Genomic DNA, 23,329 nt, shown 5'->3' with positions numbered 1-23,329 from the left:
CTGGTCTGGGAGGATCCCACATGCTGCGGAGCAACTGGGCCCGTGAGCCACAATTGCTGAGCCTGCGCGTCTGGAGCCTCTGCTCCGCAACGGGAGAGGCCGCGATAGTGAGAGGCCCGCGCACAGCGATGAGGAGTGGCCCCCGCTCGCCGCAACTAGAGAAAGCCCTCGCACAGAAACGAAGACCCAACACAGCCATAAGTAAATAAGTGAAATTAAAAAAAAAAAAAAAAAAAAATCTAAAAGTTGGGTTTTTTTGCAAAGATTAAAAGATTGACAAATCTTTGCCTAAACTAACTAAGAAAAAAAGAGAATACTCAAATAAATAAAATAAGATGAAAGAGGAGAAATTATAACTGATACTATAGAAATACATAGAATCATAAGAGACTACTATGAGCAATTATATGCCAACAAGTTGGATAACCTAGAAGAAATGGATAAATCCCCAGAAACACATGACTTATCAAGACTGAATCATAAAGAAATTGAAAATCTAAACAGACCAGTGATGAGTAAGGAGATTGAATCAGCAATCAAAAACCTCTCAACAGATGTAAATAAATAAATAAAATTTTTAAATTAAATTAAATTTAAAAACATTTTTAAAAAACCTCCCAACACAGAAAAGCCCAGAACCACATGCGTTCACTGGCAAATTCAACCAAACATTTTAAAAAGAACTAATGCCAATCCGTCTCAAACTTTCCCCAAAAAATTGAAAAGGAGGAAACACTGCAAACTCATTTTACAAAGCCAGCATTACCCTGATACCAAAACTAGATAAGGACACTACAAGAAAAGAAAATCATAGATGAATATCCCTGATGAATATAGATACAAAATATTCTCAACAAGATATTAGCAAACCAGATGCAACAGCACACTAAAAGGATCATACGCCAGACTCCCCTTGTGGCGCAGGGGTTAAGAATCCACCTGCCAATGCAGGGGACATGGGTTCGAGCCCTGGTCTGGGAAGATCCCACGTGCTGTGGAGCAACTAAGCCCGTGCACCACAATTACTGAGCCTGCGCTCTAAAGCCCTCAAGCTACAACTACTGAGCCCGTGTGCCACAACTACTGAGCCCGTGTGCCACAACTACTGAAGCCCACGCACCCAGAGCCTGTGCTCCGCAACAAGAGAAGTCACCACAATGAGAAGCCCATGCACGCAACAAAGAACAGCCCCCGCTCGCCGCAACCAGAGAAAGCCCACGCGTAGCAGTGAAGACCCAATGCAGCCAAAAATAAATAGTAAATAAATAAAAATTTTTTAAAAATTTATATTAGAAAAAAGGATCATACGCCATGATCAAGAGGGATTTATCTCTGGGATGCAAGAATAGATCAACATATGAAATCAACAAATATGATACACCACATTAATAGAATAAAAGGTAAAAATTGTATGAGCATCTAAATAGATGCAAAAAAAGCATTTGACAAAATACAACATTCTTTCATAATAAAAATCCTCAACAAAGTGTGTATAGAAGCGACGTACCTTGACATAATAGAGACCGTATACAACAAACTCACAACTAACATCATACTCAATGATGAAAGGTTGAAAGCTTTTCCTCTCAGATCAGGAACAAAACATGGGTGCCTGCTATGACCACTCTTATTCAACACAGTATTGGACTTAGTCCTAAATATTTGATTATTTGATCCTATCATAAATAGTTTTTATTTTATTGTTTCTATTTGTTACTAGATATGCACATTTTTGAAGTGTACAATTTGATAAACTTTGACATATATGCCGGTGAAGCCATCACCACAATCGAGATAATGAACATATCCATATAACCCTTTCATCCTGCCTCTCCTCACCCCTCCACCTGCCCATCCCTAGGCAACCATTGATCTGCTTGCTGTCGCTAGAGGTTAATTTTCATTTCCTAGAGTTTTATACAAATTGATTCATTGAGTATATATTCTTTTTTGTATGGCTTCTTTCACTCCACATAATTATCTTGAAATTAATCTATGTCGTTGGATGTATCAATAGCCATTCTTTTTTATTGCTGAGTAGTGGTATCCATGGGATAGATAAACTACAGTTTGACTATTACAAAAAAGCAACAACAACAAAACAAAAAAACCTGCTATGACCATTCATGTACAAGTCTTTGTATGGACATGGGCTTTAATTTCTCTTGGGCAAATACCTAAGAATGGAATAGCTGGGTTGCATGGTAGTTTTTTAAGAAACTGCCAGACTGTTTTACTAGGTGGCTGTAGCCTTTTTTAGCATGTAATATCATGAGGGCAGTATTTGAGAGTCCCAGTTCCTTCATATCCTCAGGAGCAATTGTTATGGTCAGTGTTTTTAATACTGGTCATTCCAATAGGTGTGTAGTGGTGTCTTATTGTGGTTTTGTTTTGCATTTCCCTAATGACTAATGATGTTGAATTTCTTGTCACCTGTATATCTTCTTTGATGAAACGTCTGTTCTGATCTTCTGCACCGCATGTTTTTATAAGGGCCAGCAAAAGTTGAGGCATAGGGTTATATCAGCAGCAAAAGTTTTTGCCTCTTTTTTTCTCCCTGCAGCCTCCCTTCCCACTCTCTTACAAAATTCAACCTTTTTATAAGAAGTTGCTCAGTATTTTTTTAAATAATACTTTACTTTTTAGAGCAGCTTTAGGTTCACACCAAAATTGAACAGAAGGTAGATATTTCCCATATAACTCCTGCCCCTCCCTGGCCTCCTTGATCTATAGTAGTACATTTCTTACAACTGATGAACCTCAAGGACACATCATTATCAGGGTCCATAGTTTACTTTAGGGTTCACTCTTGGTGTTGTACATTCTGTGGTTTGGACAAATTTATCCATGTTGTGTAATCACCATGACAAAATATCATACAGGGTAGTTTCACTGCCCTAAAAATCCTCTCTGTTTCACTTACTCTTACCTCTCCTCCCACTAAACCCTTGCAACCACTGATCTTTTTACTGTCTCCTCATTTTGTCTTCCTAGAATGTCATATAACTGAAATCATACAGTAATGTAGCTTTTTCAGACTGGCTTCTTTCACTTAATAATATGCATTTAAGTTCCCTCCATGTCCTTTCATGGCTTGATAATTCATTTCTTTTTGTTGCTGTATATTATTCCATTGTTGGACGCACCACAGTTTATTTACCAATTCACCTACTGAAGGGCATCTTGGTGGCTTCTAAGTGGGGGTCCTCTTATTACTGGATCCCCCTGGGCCTCCAGGAATTTGTCAATTGCAGTTCAGATCTTCCTACCCTGGCACTGGTGTCCACAGAGGTTTCTGCTTTTGATTTTGTGCTCTAGTAAGTTGTGATTCTCTGTATCAGCTTTCTGTCTCTCCGGTTTGGGAGACAGCAGCTTGACCTGTGACTTCACTTCTCTAATGGATCTAAGAAGAATTGTTGATTTTTCCATTTGTTCAGTGTTTTAATTGTTATTGGGATAGAGTGGCAACTTCTAAACTCCAATGAGCCAGTCCAAATATCAAAGTCTCTCAGTTACTTTTTGTTTAAAGACATCTAGTGAGTATGAAGTGGTATCTCACTGTGGTTCTGATTGCAGCATTTGTTTTTAAAGGTACATAATATAATGGTACATCTTACAATTTACGGTGTGATCTCCATTTTATAGGTGAGAAAACCAAAGCATAGGAAAATTAAGTCCAAGGCCACGTAGCTAGAAAGTGGAAGGGCTAAATTTTGACTGAATTCAGTCTAACACCAGGGCCTATACTTGTTTTTGTTTTTTGACCAACTAGACTTTAATTACTACACAATTACTACTAAATAACTACACGAGTGAATATAACTTTAACTGACATTCCACAAAACAATTATGATTTCCAGATTTGTATGATGTAGTTTTTAATCTTACACTTGCAGATGCTTCAACTTAACACTTTTTCCTCTTTCTCCATTGTCATTCTGCTAGCCATCTTGAAGTAACATTGTTTAGTATAAATTGTACCACTGAGTTTGGCTTTACAGTGTAAAACTGATGTTATATCATTAATAGAGACACCATGTTCTCCAAACACTGATGGTGCATTGTATTCTTTAAATGAAATCTGTGCAGTAAAATAACAGACTGTCTTCAAAACTAGTCTTCAGTCTTCTGTTCTGTCCAGAAGTATAAGCTATTGATTTTTTAAAATTTCATTCTTCTCTACTGGTAATTTTTAAAAACTGAGATATAATTCTCATGCCATAAAACTCACCTTTTAAAGTATATAATTCAGCGGTTTTTAGGATATTCACAAAGCTGTGTGACTATCAACATTATCTAATTCCAGAATATTTTCGATATTCCATTAAAAAAAACCTTGTACCCATTAGCAGTCAGCCACTCTCCACTTCACCTCCTCCTAACCCTCGACAAATAATGTATTTTCTGCTCTGTGGATCTGCCTATTGTGGACATTTCATATAATGGAATCACACAATACGCAGCCTTTTGTGACTGGCGTCTTTCACTTAGCATAATGTTTTCGAGGTTCACCCATGTTGTAGCAGGTATCAGTCTTCATTCTTTTCATGGCTGAATGATATTCCATTGTAGAGATGTATGCAACCTATTTTGTTTGAGTATGGGAATACAACCCATACTCAATCAACTTCTCCGCTATACTACCTGTCAAAACACGGAGGGCACAGTCATTCTATTATCTGATATTGAAAATACAGGAAGAAGACCAGGTTTGGGACAGAAAGACAATGAGTTCAGTTTTACACATATTAAGTCTGAGGTTCCTGTGGTAGCTCTTTGTGCAGATGTCCAATTTATACCTAAATATGCAAGTCTAAAGCAGAGGTAAGGTCTGGCGTGAAGATACTGATGAGGAGAGGGAGACCTGAATTGCCTGGGTGCTAATCTGAAACCATGTGAGTAGAAGCAAACACCCAGAAAGATCAGACAGAGCACAGACAGTGCTTATATTTGTAGGGCTCTGCTAGATAACACATTTACTCTACGAGTTTAACAAATTAAAAGTTCACTTCTACCTTAGACTTCGGCCCCCCAAGGAAATTTCCGCCTAGTGGTAACTCAGAAATCCAGGCTGGCTCCGTCCTGGGGCCCTACCATCCCAATTCATGACCACTATGATTGCTGGGAAGTGGGAAGAGAGAGCTGGAGCTCAAGCAGGAGTTTTAAGGGACTAAGCTGGGGAGTGAAGGGTATCAGTGCCACTTACTAGCCACTGGCCAGAATAAGCCATGTTTGCACCCACCTATGCACTAACAGGTTAGAAAACCTAGTACTGTGGGTAACCGGAAACAGGAGAAGGACCGGGTAATGGTGAGTACTAGCAATGTCTACCACATTTCCAGTGGGGAGCAGTCTTCAACTCTCATTCCAAATGCAGTCTTTCCACTACCATCAAAGGTGATGGAGGACTTCCCTGGTGGTGCAGTGGTAAAGAATCCGCCTGCCAATGCAGGGGACACGGGTTCAAGCCCTGGTCTGGGAAGATCCCACATGCCGCGGAGCAACTAAGCCCGTGCGCCACAACTACTGAGCCTGCGCTCTAGAGCCCGCGAGCCACAGCTACTGACCCTGCGTGCCTAGAGCCCATGCTCCACAACAAGAGAAGCCACCGCAATGAGAAGCCCACGCACCACAACAAAGAGTAGCCCCCGCTCGCCGCAACTAGAGAAAGCTGCACGCAGCCACAAAGACCCAACGCAGCCAAAAATAAATAAATGAATAAATAAATTTATTTTAAAAAGGGGGGGGGGGCGGGATGGACAGTGGGAAAGACCAAGAAGCATAAGATTCACTGTACACGCTAAGATCAATTAAATGTTTATACCTTGGCATAAATAAATACTGAAAACATAGTTACAAAATTGAAAGGAAAAGTTTTTTAAAATCCATGAAATGTGATTTTTTTTATTATAACTTTCTGTGTCTTGCCTAGAGTACTTTACCTTCCCCTGTAACATCCTAATGTTAGTAAATTCTTACTTAATTTAATCTGGATTTATAGACACAGTTTATTACTACATAATTATAACTGGAACATGGAATTGCTTAGAATACAGTGTTCAAAGAAGTTTTAATGAAATTCATTCACTTATTTAATAAATATTTATTGAGGATTATACTAGGCAATAAGGATAAAGTAGTTAACTAGGACACACAGTTCCTGCCTCAAAGAGCTTATAGTCTAGCAGGGAATGAAGACAATTAGGTATTTATAATATAAGGGTGGTAAAGACTATAACACACATAAAAGGGACAACTCATTCAGACTTGGGAGATCAGAGAAAGCTTCCAAATGAAAGTGACATCTAAGTTAAGACCTGACATATAAGTAGCCTTTGGTAGAGGGAGAGGCTACATTACTAGGCAGAAGAAAAATTATGCGGCAAAGGCCTGAAAATGGACGTAGCGAGTAAAAGGTAGCAAGAAGTGAGGCCAGAAAGCTGGTGAGGAGCCAGACCGCACATGGCATTTTGGGCCACGTAAAGGAATTTGGAATTTATCTTGAGAACCATCAGAAAGGATTGAAGAAAATTAAGCTAGGGAAGGCCCTATCAGATTTTGCTTTAGGAATCACGTTCCAGCTGAGCAGGGGAAATGGACTGGAAGGGAGACCAGACGTGAGGCAGGGGGACCAGTTAGGAAGCTGTTATAACATCCAGGTAAAGCAGGATGGTAGCCTGAACCAGGGAAGGGGCAGTGGGAATGGAGAAAATACTGGAAAATGTGAGAAATACTTACAGCACGGAGAATGAGCTGATGTGGTGACCATTCAATGAGTTGCAGTGCTTCTCAAACTTGACTGTGCGTATGAGTCACCTGAGGATGCGGATTCTGATTCAATAGGTCTGGGATGGGACCAGGAACTCTGCATTTCTAACAAGCTCCCACGTGATGCTGACGCTACAAGTGCCTGCCCCACAGTTTGAGCCTCGAGGAGCTAGAGAACATAAGAGGAGGAAGAGCATTGAAAGTAAAAAGACAAATTCAGATGCGATGCATTAAAATCCATATGGTAAATCTAAGCGGTGACATCCTGTAGACAGCTGGATACATGAGTCTGATGTGCAGAGAAGACCTGGGCAGGAGGGAGAGATTTGAGAGTCATCGGCGAAAATCTTGTGGAACTTGCCCACCCCCCCCCCCCAACTCCCATTTCAAATGGAATAGTGGAGTTGGAAGCCGGATTGCAGTGGGTTGAAAAGTGAGAGGTGGAGAAGTGGAGACACTGACTCTTCCGAGAAGTTCAGCTGCAAAGAGAAGGAGAGGCAGAGAGCAATAGCTAGAGGAGAGCTTGGGGTTGAGGAAGGATTTTGTTTTAAGATTAGACAGACTTGAACATGCTTAAATGCTATTAGACACAGCCGTCCATCCATAGGCCATTAGAAAGATCAATCAGGCTTCCTGTCTGAAATGGCTACCTCATCCTTTCATTAGAAACATTCTATATTGGACTAATACTTTTCCTCTTAGCTTTGACAGCTATATTATAACTAGGACCTTCTATAGACACAATACTTTAAAATAAAACTGCCCAAGATCTACCTATTATCTACTGCCTTTACTCTAAGTCCCTCTCTTTAGAAGCCATATTTTTAATGCTCTCCTATCATTTTCACCAATAACAACAATTTTATTATTCCAATACATATTTTACAGTCTTAGAGAAAATCTGATATAAGCAATTAAAAGACAGCGCCCAAAGACTTAGTCACTGGATACCACAGATGTTCAGAGAACATATGAAAGTTTAGAAGGGACAAGGAAAAGTCCCTTCCCGTGACCTACAGAAATCCGGAGTTCTGTTGGCTGGTTGCTACAGACTTAATGATTAAAGCCAGTATGCTAGAAACTGAAGAGGAATCAAGAAAAGGTCTGTGCCCTCTTAAGAGTTTATTATACCAACTACAAAATAGCAGTTTGCAAAAGGCACAAATAAAGTGTGGAAGACTGAGATAAAGGATGAAACTTAGCGGGAGACGGGAAATAGAAGGACATAAAAAAGAATTGTTGAGGCTTTGAAAGAAAAGACAAGGATGATCGATAAGCAGAAGAACACGAAAAGAACAGAGTGAATCCTAAAGGTTGACCTCATCATAGAGTATTTATATGAGATATTGAACTGCAAGATAAGTTTACTAAATACTTTGAGTAAGTTCACACTGTGACACCAAAATGTATGCAGGAGATGTCATTATTATTTACAGCTCATTTAAAAAAAAAAAAAGGAAAGCTCTTTTGGAAAAAATAGAATCATAAACTCAAAAGGACCTTGAAAGATCATCAGGCTCTTGACAAAGAAGTATAGCTGTCAGCCTCCATCTGTAAGCACCTACAGGATGCCCCTCAGATTTCTAGCCAAGGCCATACTCTTTCAGGGCATCCCCTGAGCATGGCCATGTATGCCTAACGCAGGACACCTCTTTGCCCTTTGTTTCAGAGCCCCCTTTTATGTTGGCCAAGACTTTGCCAGATCTACACACCAATCTGAAGGCCCCTCTGCCCTACCCCACTCCCTCCTCCCTTCCTACCCTATCACAGGGATCAGATCAGCACCCTTTACATAGGCTTTCCGTGTCTAATCATGCTCCCTCCTCTTTTTACCTTCTGCAGGCAATATGCTCCCTCTCTACCCAAAAACTTCATGAACTCCTAACCCTATCTCCACAACTGTCTGATGAATACAACTAATGCAAAGAACCTACTTGTAATTCATGTATCTGACAAAAGACCTATACCCAGAACATATAAAGAAAATTTAAAATACAATAATAAGACAACCCAATTTTATTTTATTTTATTTATTTGTTTATTTATTTTGGCTGCACTGCACGGCATGTGAGATCTTAATTCCCCAACCAAGGGTTAAACCCGTATCCCCTGCCGTGGAAGTGCAGAGTCTTAACCACTCGACCACCACGGAAGTCCCAACCCAATTTTTTTAAATGGGTGAAAACTTCATTTTTTAAAATACGCAAATGACAAATAAGCACATGAAAAGATTTTCAATATCATAAATCATCTGGAAAATTAACATTAAAACCACAGTAAGATATCACCACACAAGTATCAGAATAGCTAATATTAAAAAGACTGACATGGTATATGTATGTATATACATACATACACACACACACACACATATACACAATGGAATACTACTCAGCCATGAAAAGGAATGAAAGAATGCCATTTGTAGCAACATGGATGGATATAGAGATTATCATACTAAGTGAAGTAAGCCAGACAGAGAAAGACAAGTATCATATGATATTGCTTATATGTGGAATCAAAAAAAAAAAAGATACAAAAGAACTTATATACAAAACAGAAATAGACCCACATAGAAAACAAACTAATGGTTACCAAAGGGGAAAATGGGGAGAGGGATAAATTAGGAGTTTGGGATTAACATATACACACTACTATACGTAAAATAGGTAAACAACAAGGACCTACTGTATAGCACAGGGGACTCTACTGAATAGAGTGTCTAGCAGGAGCCTTTTGGGGTTTTTTTTCTTTATTGTTTGGGTTAACCCCTTGTCTTCCTGTATCCAGAAAAGCCCCCTTTTTTCTAGGGGCTTTGTTTGTATGTGTGAGGCTGAGAGAAAGCTACAGCCCCCTAGGATGGGCCACAGCCGTACTCCTCCCTGCCCTAGGAGTCAGCACTGTACCCCAGGCCCTCGACAGCACTCCTGAGTGTGTGCGCCATGTTCCCCTTTCTCTTTCCCTCTTTCCTGTCCCTCCATATGAACACCTCGAGCACAGACATGAACTCTTACTCTTTCCTGTTTCAGTGTTATCTGTATGCTTGATTTGTCTTTTTTTTTTTTTTTTTTTTTCCCCATCTCAGGATAGTCACAGGCTAAGATTTAGGTTCCCCCATCCAGTTGGGGTTAAAGGCTCAAACTTTCATAACCCACTTGGCCCTGGCTTCTGTTGCCTCAGAAAGGGATGTTATTATCTGCGGAGGCCCTAGGGTGAGGGCTAAGGCCTGCATCCTGAGCCCACTGGAAGCCCAGCCCTCACTGCTGTGAACCCTGGGGCCTGAACCATGTCAGAACTTGCTGCTGTCTTGTCATGGATGGACAGATGGACGAATGGAAGAGTGGATGGGTGGATGGATGGCCATGGACGCAAAATGCCTTGTCCACGAACAGCTGAGTTGAAAGTGTCTCAGTGTGCATGACAGCCTGCAGCAGGAGCGTACGTGTGTCTGTCTGTGTGGACAAAATCTTTACACTTTAAGGTTTGGAGATATTCAAAAGGAAATGTCATGGAAGCAGCTAAACCAAAGCCAGCCACCTCTGGATTCTGAATCTCAGGAAATGGGCAGGGCTTCTTGAAGGCCCTGATGAGTCATCTGCTAGGGTCTTGGTTCAGTAAAGCACTGAGCAAGTTTGTACACCAACCAGGGGGTTAATATAAGTACAACCAGCATAGAAAAACTCAAAACTACGCATACACCAAAACCAGAATGCCAAGTGGTGTGGGCAAAGGCAGATTTCTGACCCTTTGGCTCAGCCAGCCCCCAAATAAAAACATCAGCAAAGACAAATCAAGAAAATAAGAAGCAAAGATTCATGCTAAGCTGTGGGAGGAGGAGCGAGGTGCGTGTGTGTGTGTGTGTGTGTGTGTGTGTGTGTGTGTGTGTGTGTGTCAGAGAACAACCCTGGGGTCGGGTTAAACCCCAGGCTGGGAGGGGGAAAGGAAGCTCCCTCACCACAACTTAGCCAAACCTGAGCTGCCCCGAGGTGCTGTGGGCCCTACCCCAGCTGGGAGGCTGTGTCACGCCTAGGGCAGGGCCCATGCTCCTCCCCTTCTTGGGATCAGATAGCAGCTGCCCAGGCCTGCTGGGCCAGGGACTGACACAGTCTCCGCCTACTCATTCAGGCTGCCTGTGGAATTAGGTCTCTGCTGAACCATGGTACCTCCTGCCTCAGCCCCAGCAGACCTCAGGAGGCTGGCCCCAGACTCACTCAGTGCCTCCAGCAGCCATGCAGACACAGCATCCTTGGCCACCCACCTCATGCCCATCCTGCCCACTGGGGGCCAGCACAGCCCAGATGAGGCCACTGAAGGGCACTGGAGGGGTTTATAATTTAAATAAATTGCTGAGGTATAAGCCGCAAGTCTGGTCATGGATGCAAGTAGAGTGCCATTCTTCAGTGATGAGTCCAGAGCAATACTGGCACACGGTCCCCACGACGAGATTCCACAAGTCAGCAAGCACCTGAGCTCACCTGCTGATTAACCTGCCGATTATGCGGATAGTTGCTGTTGGGGCATCGAGCTGCCTTCTGTGAAAAAAGTTATGTGCCAAGGATGACGTAGGCAACGTGGAGAGGCCTTTCACAGAATGCAAACACCATTCAGGTAACTTAAGGATGAAAGCTTGGTGAAAGCAAATCTGTTATTTACACTGCTGGGTATCGTGGCGCCGTCTCACTGGGCACTCAATAAATATCTATTCACTGAAAGTAAGGATATAAGAATAAGCTGTAGCAATTGCCTTGGTGCCCATCTGTTGTCAGGATGGGGCTTTAAGTTATGAGCTTTATGGACACACTTATAATACCCTATAATGGAAAAGAATCTAAAAAACAATATATATATACATACATACATATATGTATATAACGGAATCACTTTGAGGTACACCTAAAACTAACACAACATTGTAAATCAACTATACTTTAATTTTTTTTAATTTTACAGTTTTTTTAGGTTAATTTTTTAAAAGATTAAAAAAAAAAAAAAAAAAGACTGACAATTCTTTCCAAGTGAGGAACCACAGGATGTGGAGCAACTGACACTCGTATACGATGCTGGTGGGGGTGTAAGTGGTACAATCACTTTGGAAAACAGTTCGGCAGTTTCTTATAAAGTTAAATTTATACTTACCACCTGACTCAACAATTCCACTTCTAGATATTTACCCTAGAGAAAACATGTGTACACAAAATGACCTGTACAAGAATGTTCATAGCAGCTTTATTCACGACAGCCAGTCCAAATGTCCAACAACAAGTGAATGGACAAACCATGCTATATCCATACAATGAAAAGAGTACTTAGCAATAACAAAGAACAACCTACTGGTACATGCAACCACATGAATGAATCTCAAAAACATTATGTTGACTCAAAGAAGCCAAATACATAAAAGGACATATGTGATCCCATTTTTATGAAGTTCTAAAACTGGCAAAACTAATCTTGAGTGATAGAAATTAGATTGGGGTTGCCTCTGTGAGGCATTGATGATTGACTGCAAAGAAGTATGAGGGAATTTTCTAGGGTGATGGAAATTTCTATATCTTGATTGGGTGATGGTTACACAGGTATATATATTTGTCAAAACTCATCAAACTGCACACTCAAAATGTATGCATATTACCACATGTAAATTATACCTCAATAAAGTTGAGTTTTTAAAATGTATTCCCAACATTTATAAATGCTATACTAAATAAATACCAAATACTGAATATATAAAGACTGTATCTAATAGTATTTGTTGGTATTGCAAGTGGAATATTTATCTCATCTACATTTCTAAATGGTTACTGTTAGAAAATAAAGAGGCTATTGGTCTGTTTATATTTCTTATATACAGAGACCTTATCAAATTCCCTTATTCAGTTGTTTTTAACCAAAATCCTTTGGATTTTCTAGGCATACAATCACATAAACAGCAAATAAATAACTTCATCTCTTATTATCCAACATTTATACAGATTACTTCTCTCTTGCATTCACTAGTCTCCAAAAGAATCTTGAATAATCATGGTGATCACCAGATGTCTTCTCTTTTCCCTACTTTAAAGGAAATAGCATAATATCTCAGTGTTTAGAATAGTACTTGCTGTTGGACTTTTTTATAAAGTCCTTATCAATTTGTAATTTCTTTCTATTCTTTCTATTTTGTTTTGCTAATAATGATTTTTTAAATTTTTCAAATGACTTTTCCACTTTTATTAGTACAACATATAGTTTTTCTCCTTTAAATTGATGCAATGAAATATACTTACAGATTTCCTAATATTGCACAGTTTGTTTTTATGAAATAAAACCTCTTGAATTATTCCTTTGATAAGGTACTGGATTCTCTTTTGAATACATATTCATAAGCTAACTTGAACTTTGGGGTTTTTTCATATTAGCTTTAGCAGGTGACAGTAAATCTGGTTTCATGAAATGATTTAGGGAGTTTCTATCTTTTTCTGTGCCCTAGAAGAGTAGAAAATAACATTTAATTATCCATCATTCTTTAAAGATTAAAAAGGATTTCAAGCATTTAACTGTGAAATTGTCTCCATGCTATTTTTTATAGTAGATATTTAATCTCCAATTTTTCTATGGTAATTAGTTTCTTCAGGTTTTCTCCTTGTTGGATCAATTTTATTAGGAAGTTATTCATATCAACTAAGTTTTCAGATGTGTTACTCTTGAGTTTTAGTTAGTGATTTATAATATTTGAATTTTCTCCTCTATCATTACCTTCTTTCTCATTTCTATCTTGTATAATTTTGTTCTCTTGTCTTTAATCAGGGTCAAAAAAGGATTGTCTGTTTTATTGGTATTTCCAAAGAACCAGCTTTTGGATTTACTAATGAGGTTTGGGGTTTTTTTCTATTTTATTAATTTCAATTGTTTTCTTTATTGCTTCCCTTACTACCATTTTGTTTCTAATTAAGATGTATAATAATTTTGTCTTTTTTTTCTTTCTTCTTTAATAATAAAGACATTAAAGCCTACAGAATTGCCTCATAGGATAGCTTTCATTTGTTCCCAAGTCTTTTTGGTAGGAAGTATCTGATTTCAATTGTTTATTGAATATGTTGTTTTAATTTTTATTTCCTTTTTGATCCAAATGTTATTTAGGAAGGTGCTTATAATGTCCAATATTATATTTAAATTATAGTTAAAATTATTGGGGTCATTTTTATTATTCATGACCAATTTTGTTGGATTATGATCAGAGAATATAACCTGTAAAAATCTCTATTCTTTTTAGTTTATTAAGGTATTTTTTGTGGCAAAGTATACAATGTTTTTATACATATTCCATGAACTTACCAAATATATCATATATTTTTTCATATATTAAAAATATATATACAAAAAAATTCTCTGTGAACACTTAAAATTATAACCTGTACCACCTGACCGCTCTCACTCACACATACTCATATAGCTCTCTTTACTTTGCTTGCTTTTAAATTTTTTTCATAGCATTATTATGATCTTGTAAAAAACTGTATAATTTACTTATATAGTGCTTATTGTTTATCCTCTGTCAACTCTACATGAATGTCAAGTCCACCAGAACTTGGACTTTTGTCTGTGTTGTTCACTGATGTATCCCAAAAACCTATAACGGTGCCTGGCACAAGGTAGTTCTTCAAGAAAATATGTTAGCTAAATAAGTCATCATTACCACATGAGCACGCAAACAAAGGGCAAAACAGGAATACTGCTGGTGTCCATTCATTCACTAACATCTGTTTCAACATCTACTATGGGTCAGAACGGTGCTGGTGCTGAGCACATACAGATAAACAAGTCCCCGTCCTCACCAATAGTCTTTTCTGGCATTTGAGAAGGAACTGGAGTCAGCACAAGATACTGTGAATCAATGAGAAATACAATTCGTTTTATAAATGCACTCTTTATTTATTGATCTCAAAATGGCCGCAGTATCTAATTTTTTGATCTTATTGTACTTCATTCCAGACTCCTACAATTAAAAAAGTTGGGCTGTCCAACCCTTTAAATGCACTGAGGGGGATTTTATTTTTATTTATTTATTTATTAAAATAAATTTATTTATTTATTTATTTTTGGCTGAGTTGGGTCTTTGTTGCTGCATGCAGGCTTTCTCTAGTTGCAGCTCTTCATTGCTGCGCGTGGGCTTCTCATTGCGGTGGCTTCTCTTGTTGTGGAGCACAGGCTCTAGGCGCACAGGCTTCAGTAGTTGTGGCACGCAGGCTCAGTAGTTGTGGCTCATGGGCTCTAGAGCGCAGGCTCAGTAGTTGTGACACGTGGGCTTACTTGCGCTGAGGCATGTGGGATCTTCCCGGACCAGGGCTCGAACCCATGTCCCCTGCATTGGCAGGCGGATTCTTAACCACTGTGCCACCAGGGAAGCCCTGAGGGGGATTTTAAGACAGACGGAATCCCTCAAAAGAACTACCTTGAAAGGTTTTGTCAACGCGCGCGTCTCCAAAACCCGACCCCTGTAGAGACCTTGATGGGAAGGGACAGGGTTTCACTGAGGGTCGGCGCCGCCTTCTGCAGAGGTCAAGGTCGGACAGGCCCCACTTGGGGGGAATTCGCCTCGCCCACAATAACTGCACGCCCACACTTCGAGTCAAGCGAGGGAGCTCCCACAACACCAGGTAGCAAAAAGGCTCGGGCGGGAGCCAACACCCTCCCCAGATCCAGAACCCTCCTGGGACGCCCTCCCAATGTCGAAACACCGCGCACACCCACGCGCACTTCAACGCGCACGCGCAGCCATCCCGCGAGGCACACAGCCCCCCGCCCACGCTCAGTCTTCGCCCCCGCCCCTCGGACCGGAAGGAGTTGCCGGCGTTTCCGGCGCCGGCGCCTCTGAGGAATCCTCAGTGATGTCGTGGTTTCGAGCCGCTCCTTTGGCCCAGGGTCCTGGAGAGGAGGGGGACGTTTTTGACGAGGAAGCTGACGAGTCGGTCCTGGTGCATCGGGAATGGCGGAGCCACATGCAGAGACGAGTCAAAGTAAAGCTGCGTGGAGGGGGCGGGCGTCCCTTGCTGTACCGGGTTGTGAGGAGAGGCGCGCGGCGTTGTGAAGAGGCGGGGACCCGAGAGGAAAGGGCCCAATGGTCCGGGCCCGGCCCGGCGCTGCCTTCCCTACCCCCTCATCGTGCAGTGCTGCCCGCGTCCCGCTAGGGTTTCCCAGTGGGTTACTTGAAAGCGCGCGACACCACAGGACGCGTTCCTCGAGCGCCCGCGGGGCGCGTTGGACTCTGGGGGGCGGCGAACAAAATAAACTTTGTCTTAGGCTTTGAAGACATTTCAGTTTGATGAGGATCAGAGGGAAGGGGATGGGGGAGAAACGTATACACTGACTGTATGTGTCTAGTTATGGCTGTCAGAGGACATGTACGCAGTTGACATGGGTTGCTTGAAGGGCTCGGGAGCCTAAAGTTAGGAGTGGTGGTAATCAGGACAGCTGGAAAAAGTGCACTTAAGAATGTTGTCGAAGGGCATAAGACGAAGCTAACGTGGAACCCTGGTGGCTAGGTAAGGGAGTATTCATGTTGGGTTTGGTTTTGTTTTTTTAATTTGTCGGGTGTCAATTATCCACCTCTCAGTTATCTCACTTTTGAGAGTCGGCTTAATACCACACCCCCAGTTTCCAGGTGGAGCCTTCAGCGCCTAGTTCAGGGGGAGGACCGAAGGGTGAGGTCCATTCCAACTAGTATCCTTGCCAACCATTAAGTTGCCGCTAAATCTGCGCTTGTTTAATGCTTCAGTAAAATAGTACTTGTTTAGCATAACAACCATGTCGTCAGTGTCAGAAATGCTTTACGTAAGGCTGAGGCGAGGCCAGTCCGTACCGAGCATCTTTTGAGTGCTGGGGCGGGACAAGAAAATCCCTGCCCACAGAGGATTTGCAGTTTACTTGAATTTAGGTATCAAGCAAAATTTCTCAAGCCAGACCTCTCATGGTCCTTTTGCTAAACCAGTTTCCTCTTTCCCTACTTCAGTTCCAAGACCTTACTGCCCTGCGTCACCCACCCACACCCGTCCAGTTGCTAAGGGGACCAAAAACGTAATTCCCCATGTTTCCTCTCTGTGGAGCTACTGCTAACACAGGGTTTTGTAAAACTGTATAGAGTCAGTATTTTATTTTATTTTTTTAATTTTTTTTTTTTTTATAAAGGTTGATGTGGGTTTTGTACAGTCTGGTCCTTGATAATTATGTAATGTTTCAAAGTTAAGTTGCTTCATTCATTCATTCATTCATTCATTTATGGCTGTGTTGGGTCTTCGTTTCTGTGCGAGGGCTTTCTCTAGTTGCGGCAAGCGGGGACCACTCTTCATCGCGGTGCGCGGGCCTCTCACCATCGCGGCCCCTCTTGTTGCAGAGCACAGGCTACAGACGCGCAGGCTCAGCAATTGTGGCTCACGGGCCTAGTCGCTCTGCGGCATGTGGGATCCTCCCAGACCAGGGCTCGAACCCGTGTCCCCTGCACCGGCAGGCAGACTCTCAACCACTGCGCCACCAGGGAAGCCCTAGAGTCAGTATTTTTAAATGTGCCCAACGCAGTGGTTGAGAATCCACCTGCCAACATAGGGGACACGGGTTCCATCTCTGGTCCCGGGAAGATCCCACATGCCGCGGAGCAACTAAGCCCATGCGCCACAACTACTGAGCCTGCACTCTAGAGCCCGTGAGCCACAACTACTGAGCCCGTGCACCACAACTACTGAGCCCACGAGCCACAACTACTGAGCCTGTGTGCCACAACTGCTGAAGCCTGTGTGCCTAGAGCCCGTGCTCCGCAACAAGGGAAGCCACTACAATGAGAAGCCTGCTCACCACAACGAAGAGTGTCCTCTGCTCGCCGCAACTAGAGAAAGCCCATGTGCAGCAACGAAGACCCAATGCAGCCAAAAATAAATTAATTAATAAATAAATTAATTAATTTTTTAAAAATGTGCCCAATAAGTCCAGACTTCAAAAGTGGGATAAACCAATAATAAACTTTTATGAGAAGCGTAGTCTACTTTGGTTGTATGGTTATGCCATATGTTCTAGAACCGTGTTGTTAAATAACCCAGTAGAGGCCTATTTCATCAGTCTTCCAAATTGGTTCTATGACTTTCTAGAAAAACCTACAAAAAAAAAAAACCTACAGTGGTTTACTTGGTGTTAGTTACAACTGTAATTCTTCATTACTTTCTTATTTTTAGGAAGGCTATAGAGATGGAATAGATGCTGGCAAAGCAGTTACTCTTCAACAAGGTTTCAATCAAGGTTATAAGGAAGGTGCAGAAGTCATTATAAACTATGGACAACTCAGAGGAACATTGAGGTAATTTTTAAAACTTAAATGCTGAATTATTTTAACCTCAGTACTACTGGAGGATTTTTATTAAAGTAATATCTAAAAATAAAGCATTTAAAGTGAAGTGCTTTTCCTAGTGTTAAATCCACAAAAGAGTGCTGCAGAGCATAGAATAAAATCGCCTTAAAAAGGCAAAAGTTCATCCACTTTAATATGTGAGCCAGGTGTTGTCTTTTATTGTAAAGAAATGATAGGAAGGTGTGTATTTTTTGCTACCTGAACTACCACCAATCTGTATCTCAAAGTAATTAAAAAGAACTTCAGGTTTTGAATAAAGCTTTTAGTCTTCCACATGTAGCAGAACACAATAAAACAGACGTCTAGACTAGAAGTACATGATGAAAATTATAGCTGGTAACAGAAAAATGATTCCATTTACTTTAGTCCTAAATTTCAAACACCTGTCAAGATTCCATAGCAATAATGGCACGTATCAGAACCAAGTGATCAAATGGCACATGGAGCTAGGAGCATGGCAGGCTTGTCCTCTCTGATGCTTTATACCTTTTAAACTGCCCTCTATAGAGAAAAACAAAATGCTTCAAGGAATCACTGATTTTTAAAAGGTATAAAACAAAAGTTGTGAAAACAAAAGAAAAATTCATTACATTGAGGTTTTCTAAAATTCAGCTGTCGGGAATCAGCATTTATACTATACTAAAGTAGGAAAATGATCACATGTTTATCATCACATCAAGTTAATCTTCTATAAGCTTAGAAAGCTTACTGCTAAATCTTACATCAATTGATTCCATTTTTTAAAACATCATTACTTTTCACAACAACCATTATTTCATGACGTGAATGATCTGAAATGTCAAAAAATAAAACTGTCTATACTAAAAAATTAAAGAAAAATAATTATTAGGACTAGAAGAATTCTAACCTTCTTCAATAAAATTGTTAGTTAGCTCAGCAAAGTGTCTACTCTGTAACAAAGTTGGAAAGGTGAAGTTGTCTCAAAACTTTTTTTTTCCCCTAACCTTCGGTTTTGATGGCAAGCAGCTGTATGGTTAGAACAGTGGTTTTCAACCTTGGTTGCACCTTGTTACAGCTGGGAAGCTTTAAAAAAATAATACCCCCAGAGATTTTGATTTAATTGGTCTCAGGTGTGACCTGAGTCTTGCTAAGTTTAAAAGTTTCCCAGGTGATCCTAATGTGCATCCAAGATTGAGAGTCACTAGTTTAGAAGGTGGTTGATGTCCTTAAAGGAGAAACTAATTTTTCAGATCTTTCTGTTAGTTGTATCCTTCTTCAACAGAAGCTACACAGTCATAAGGGGAAAAATCTAAAATCAGGAAGAGTGGATGTAGAGCTGTGAAGGAGGGGTTATGAATTATAAACAGTTTGTATGATTAAGTCCAATTGTTTAATTCCTATTGAAAGATACTGTCCTTATATTTTTAATCCTATTTTACCATCATTACTTTCCTGATTTTGACTTGCATTACTGTTATTAATAATTTTTGCATGGTGTTATCTGGAAAAGAAACGTGTAAGCCTTAGCATCAAAAATTCTAAAAGTCTTTGTTTAATTTTTTTTCTATTTAACTCTTGCTTATATTTTTGTTCAGTGCTTTGCTCTCCTGGTGTCACCTTCATGATAATAGTGCGGCTTTGATCAGTAAAATAAATAATCTTCTGGATGCAGTTGGCCAGTGTGAAGAGTATGTGCTCAGACATCTGAAATCAATCACTCCACAGCCCCATGTTGTAGATTTATTGGACTCCATTCAGGATATGGACCTTTGTCATATAGCTCCAGCTGAGGAAAAGATTGATGAAGCTAAAGATGAAAGATTCTATGAAAATAATGCTGAGTTTAACAAAAACTGTAGCAAGAATCTTAGTGGGGTAGATTGTTCATCTTTAAAATGTTGTAGAACACAGGAGCGTGCACATTCCGAAAACCCAAGCCTCACTTGGATTTTAGAACAGACAGCCAGTTTGGTAAAACAGCTGGGAGTATCAATAGACATATTACAGCACCTCAAACAACTATAAAAATTATCTTCATTTTAATAATGAAAATAATATTCAGAACATTCTTAGAACATTTTGTTTCTGAACAAGCTAACCAAAATTTGTACTGGTTTCTACATTGAACACTTCACTTGTAAGGTTATCCTTCATGGAAGTTTGAAATGTCTTCAAAATTAACACTATTTAATATAAGCCTATTTTCTTTGTCACTGGTAATTTTTATGTGGTTTAAGATATGCTCGGGAATTCCAGTTGTCATCATTTTCAAATTTCTGATCAAAATCAAGCATTTTTGGACTCATTATTAGTAGAAATGAACAAGAATCAGACTACAGTTAACCCTTGAACAGCACAGGTGTTAGGGGTACCCACCCACCATGCAGTCAAAAATCTGCATATTACTTATAGCTGGCCCTCCATACCTGCAGTTGCGAGTCTCAGATTCACCCAACCTCAGATGGTACGGTACTGTAGTATTTACTACTGAAAAAAAATCCAAGTATAAGTGGACCCTCAGAGTTCAAACTCTTGTGGTTCAAGCATCAAATGTTATTTTGTAAGGACTTAGCCCTACCTTCTGCTCTTAGCACATTGTCTTGTGATTAGGACCTCACCTTATAATCAGACCAAAGTTACAAAAAATTACCTAATGGCTAAAGTTGTAAATAGACACACATAGATGTATATAGATATGTAGACATATATATATTGAAATTAAGAGGCTAATAAGTGTAAAGCTGAAAGAATGTTTATACTGATAATTAAAATACTAAAGTTTGTTTTAGTTTTTTTATTGAGGTATAATTGATTTATAATGTTTCAGGTATACAGCAAAGTGATTCAGTTATACATTTTTTTTTCAGATTTTTTTCCATTATAGGTTATTACAAAATATTGAATAGAGTTCCCTGTGCTATATAGTAGGTCCTTTTTGTTTATTTTATATATAGTAATGTGTATATGTTAATCCCAAACTTCTAATTTATGCCCACCTCCTTTCCCTTTTGGTAACCGTAAGTTTGTTTTCTATGTCTGTGAGTCTATTTCTGTCTTGTAAATAAGTTCATTTGTATCATTTTTTTAGATTCCACATATAAGTGATATCATACCATATTTGTTAAAGTTTGTTTCAGTTTTGTGTTTATTAAAAGTAAGGACACAATTCCATGAAAAATATAGAAAATACATTTCATGCTAAAGTACTTATTTAGCGTATCCAAGTTTTAATGAGTTAGTAGTGTTACCTGACAGTGTGCCAGATTATTCCTAAACTGCAGTTTTGCTTCATATCTATTTAGGAATAAAACGTTGAAGCCACTGACTTCTGTATTATCTTGTAGCAATATTCTTAGTCTAGCACAGACAAAATGAGATTCAAACTTATGCTCCAGGACCTAAACATATAAAATCAGGAAAGGATTTTTCATCACTTTTTTGCCTGAAACACAAATTTATGTAACATGCCTGACTTCAGAGGCACCCAAATAATTGCCCCTCATTGATAGCCATAATTTATATCTGCCATCTACTGTTAAAGACTGATACCCTGAGAAAATCTTATCTGATAAAAGAGGTGTTTCAAGAGATTAAGAAAATGTACTGCTGTGATCTTACAACCTCCTCAGAGTTCACAGGACATTACGAAATTGAAGCAACAAATTTGAAATCAGAAGACCATAAAGTATGTCAGGATTTACTAAAACGTGCTGAAGATATCAAGTGACATTTGACAGATGGTTTTTAAAAAAAAAAGTGATTGTACCTCTCTAGATGTAAACACTATTTCAGAGATTTACTGATTTGTCTTGTTATGTAGATACTTTTTTCCATATTTATGAATGCAGCAAAAATGTCAAATCCACATGGAATATTATAAGCAGTCTCTGAAGTCTTCATGTTGCTCTGCCCTGCATATTAGATATGAAATATACGCATCTTTAATAATACAGGTCAAGGAAGTCACCCTGAGTAAAAATTTCATGAGTGCAGCAAATCTGGAGATTTTATCTGGGCTCACCCTGACAGAATTTCCTGAAGATAACACCCTTTGCCACCATTGAAAATAGGTTGTTTTTGTGTAGATGTTCGTAGAAAAGGAACTCAAGAGAATTAGCTGAGTTGAATGAAGCTGTTGGGTTGAAAACATCTCTTAAGCTTACATTGCCCTTTAAAAAAGCACAGAAGTTCCTGGACTGCAGAGGAAAATTAATGGAATGCTCATTATACCTGTGTTTCATGAGCCTCTGTATTAGAACCAACAAGAGCGAAGGAAAGAAACCTTGCCTTGTGTCTTTTACCTTGCCTCGTATGTTCTAGGCCTGCCAAGTGTTGCCATGAAAAGACCCTAGATGAAGATAAATGTAAAGCAAGACTGCCCCAGAGCAGACACAGCAGAGTTTGAAGACCCAGGACCTAGACATTAGGCTTAGATGATGTGGCTTCCTTAAAAACAGAATTTTCACCTTGAATAAATTACTTCTAGATACTGACATATGTGGGGGTTTTTTATTTGTTGTTTTTTAAGCCCACAATACTATGCTTTTCTGGCATTTCAGTTGCTAGAGGTATTGAGGCCACCAAAATTTTTGTGGTACAAAAACAAGCAGAAGTGGGCAGTTGAATTCACCTACCTGCATCCTTACCTCATTTATATCCTTAGCACTGCTTATTAACTGCTTTTGTGGTACACCAAAATAAAAGCCTTGAACCAAGTCCAAGATGTGCTTTTCATCTGTCTTCAAACTAAAGTTTTGTGTTCCAGTCTAAGACACAGAAATAAATATAGAAAGACATTCTTTTTTTTTATTCTTTTTTTTATATTCTTTTAAATTATGGTTTATCACAGGATACTGAATAGAGTTCCCTGGGCTATACGGTAGGACCTTGTTGTTTATCCATTCTATATATAATAGTTTGCATCTGCTAATCCCAAACTCCCAATCCCTCCCCCTTGGCAACCACAAGTCTGTTCTCATGGCTTTGAGACTGTTTCTGTTTCATAGATAAGTTCATTTGTATCATCATATTTTAGATTCCACATGCAAGTGATATCAGATGGTGTTTGTCTTTCTCTTTCTGACTTACTTCACTTAGTATGATAATCTCTAGGTCTATCCATGTTGCTTCAAATGGCATTATTTCATTCTTTTTTATTATGGCTGAGTAGTAGTCCATTATATTTATATATATATATATATATATATATATATATATATATGCGCCACA

At 39.6% G+C, this 23,329-nt stretch overlaps 1 protein-coding gene across 1 annotated transcript; it reads left to right on the top strand.

The window, feature by feature from the left end:
- The first annotated feature begins 15,593 nt into the window (after nucleotides 1-15,593).
- YAE1 (YAE1 maturation factor of ABCE1) lies at nucleotides 15,594-22,817 on the top strand. The gene is made up of 3 exons (XM_068550353.1): nucleotides 15,594-15,764; nucleotides 17,967-18,088; nucleotides 19,696-22,817. The coding sequence occupies exons 1-3, from the start codon at nucleotides 15,636-15,638 to the stop codon at nucleotides 20,123-20,125; spliced, it is 681 nt and encodes a 226-aa protein (XP_068406454.1). The 5' UTR covers nucleotides 15,594-15,635; the 3' UTR covers nucleotides 20,126-22,817.
- The last annotated feature ends 512 nt before the right edge of the window (nucleotides 22,818-23,329 follow it).

This window comes from Eschrichtius robustus, chromosome 8 (genome assembly GCF_028021215.1).
Source record: "Eschrichtius robustus isolate mEscRob2 chromosome 8, mEscRob2.pri, whole genome shotgun sequence".
Taxonomy (NCBI): Eukaryota; Metazoa; Chordata; class Mammalia; order Artiodactyla; family Eschrichtiidae; genus Eschrichtius; species Eschrichtius robustus.
This window is presented reverse-complemented; position numbering and strand designations above follow the sequence as displayed.

Bases quoted from the DNA above. Each gene is read 5' to 3' on its own strand.
- YAE1 (XM_068550353.1), top strand. From the start codon at position 15,636: ATGTCGTGGTTTCGAGCCGCTCCTTTGGCCCAGGGTCCTGGAGAGGAG. The intron at 15,765-17,966 runs GTAAAGCTGCGT...TCTTATTTTTAG, and splicing joins ACATGCAGAGACGAGTCAAA to GAAGGCTATAGAGATGGAAT. The intron at 18,089-19,695 runs GTAATTTTTAAA...ATTTTTGTTCAG, and splicing joins CAACTCAGAGGAACATTGAG to TGCTTTGCTCTCCTGGTGTC.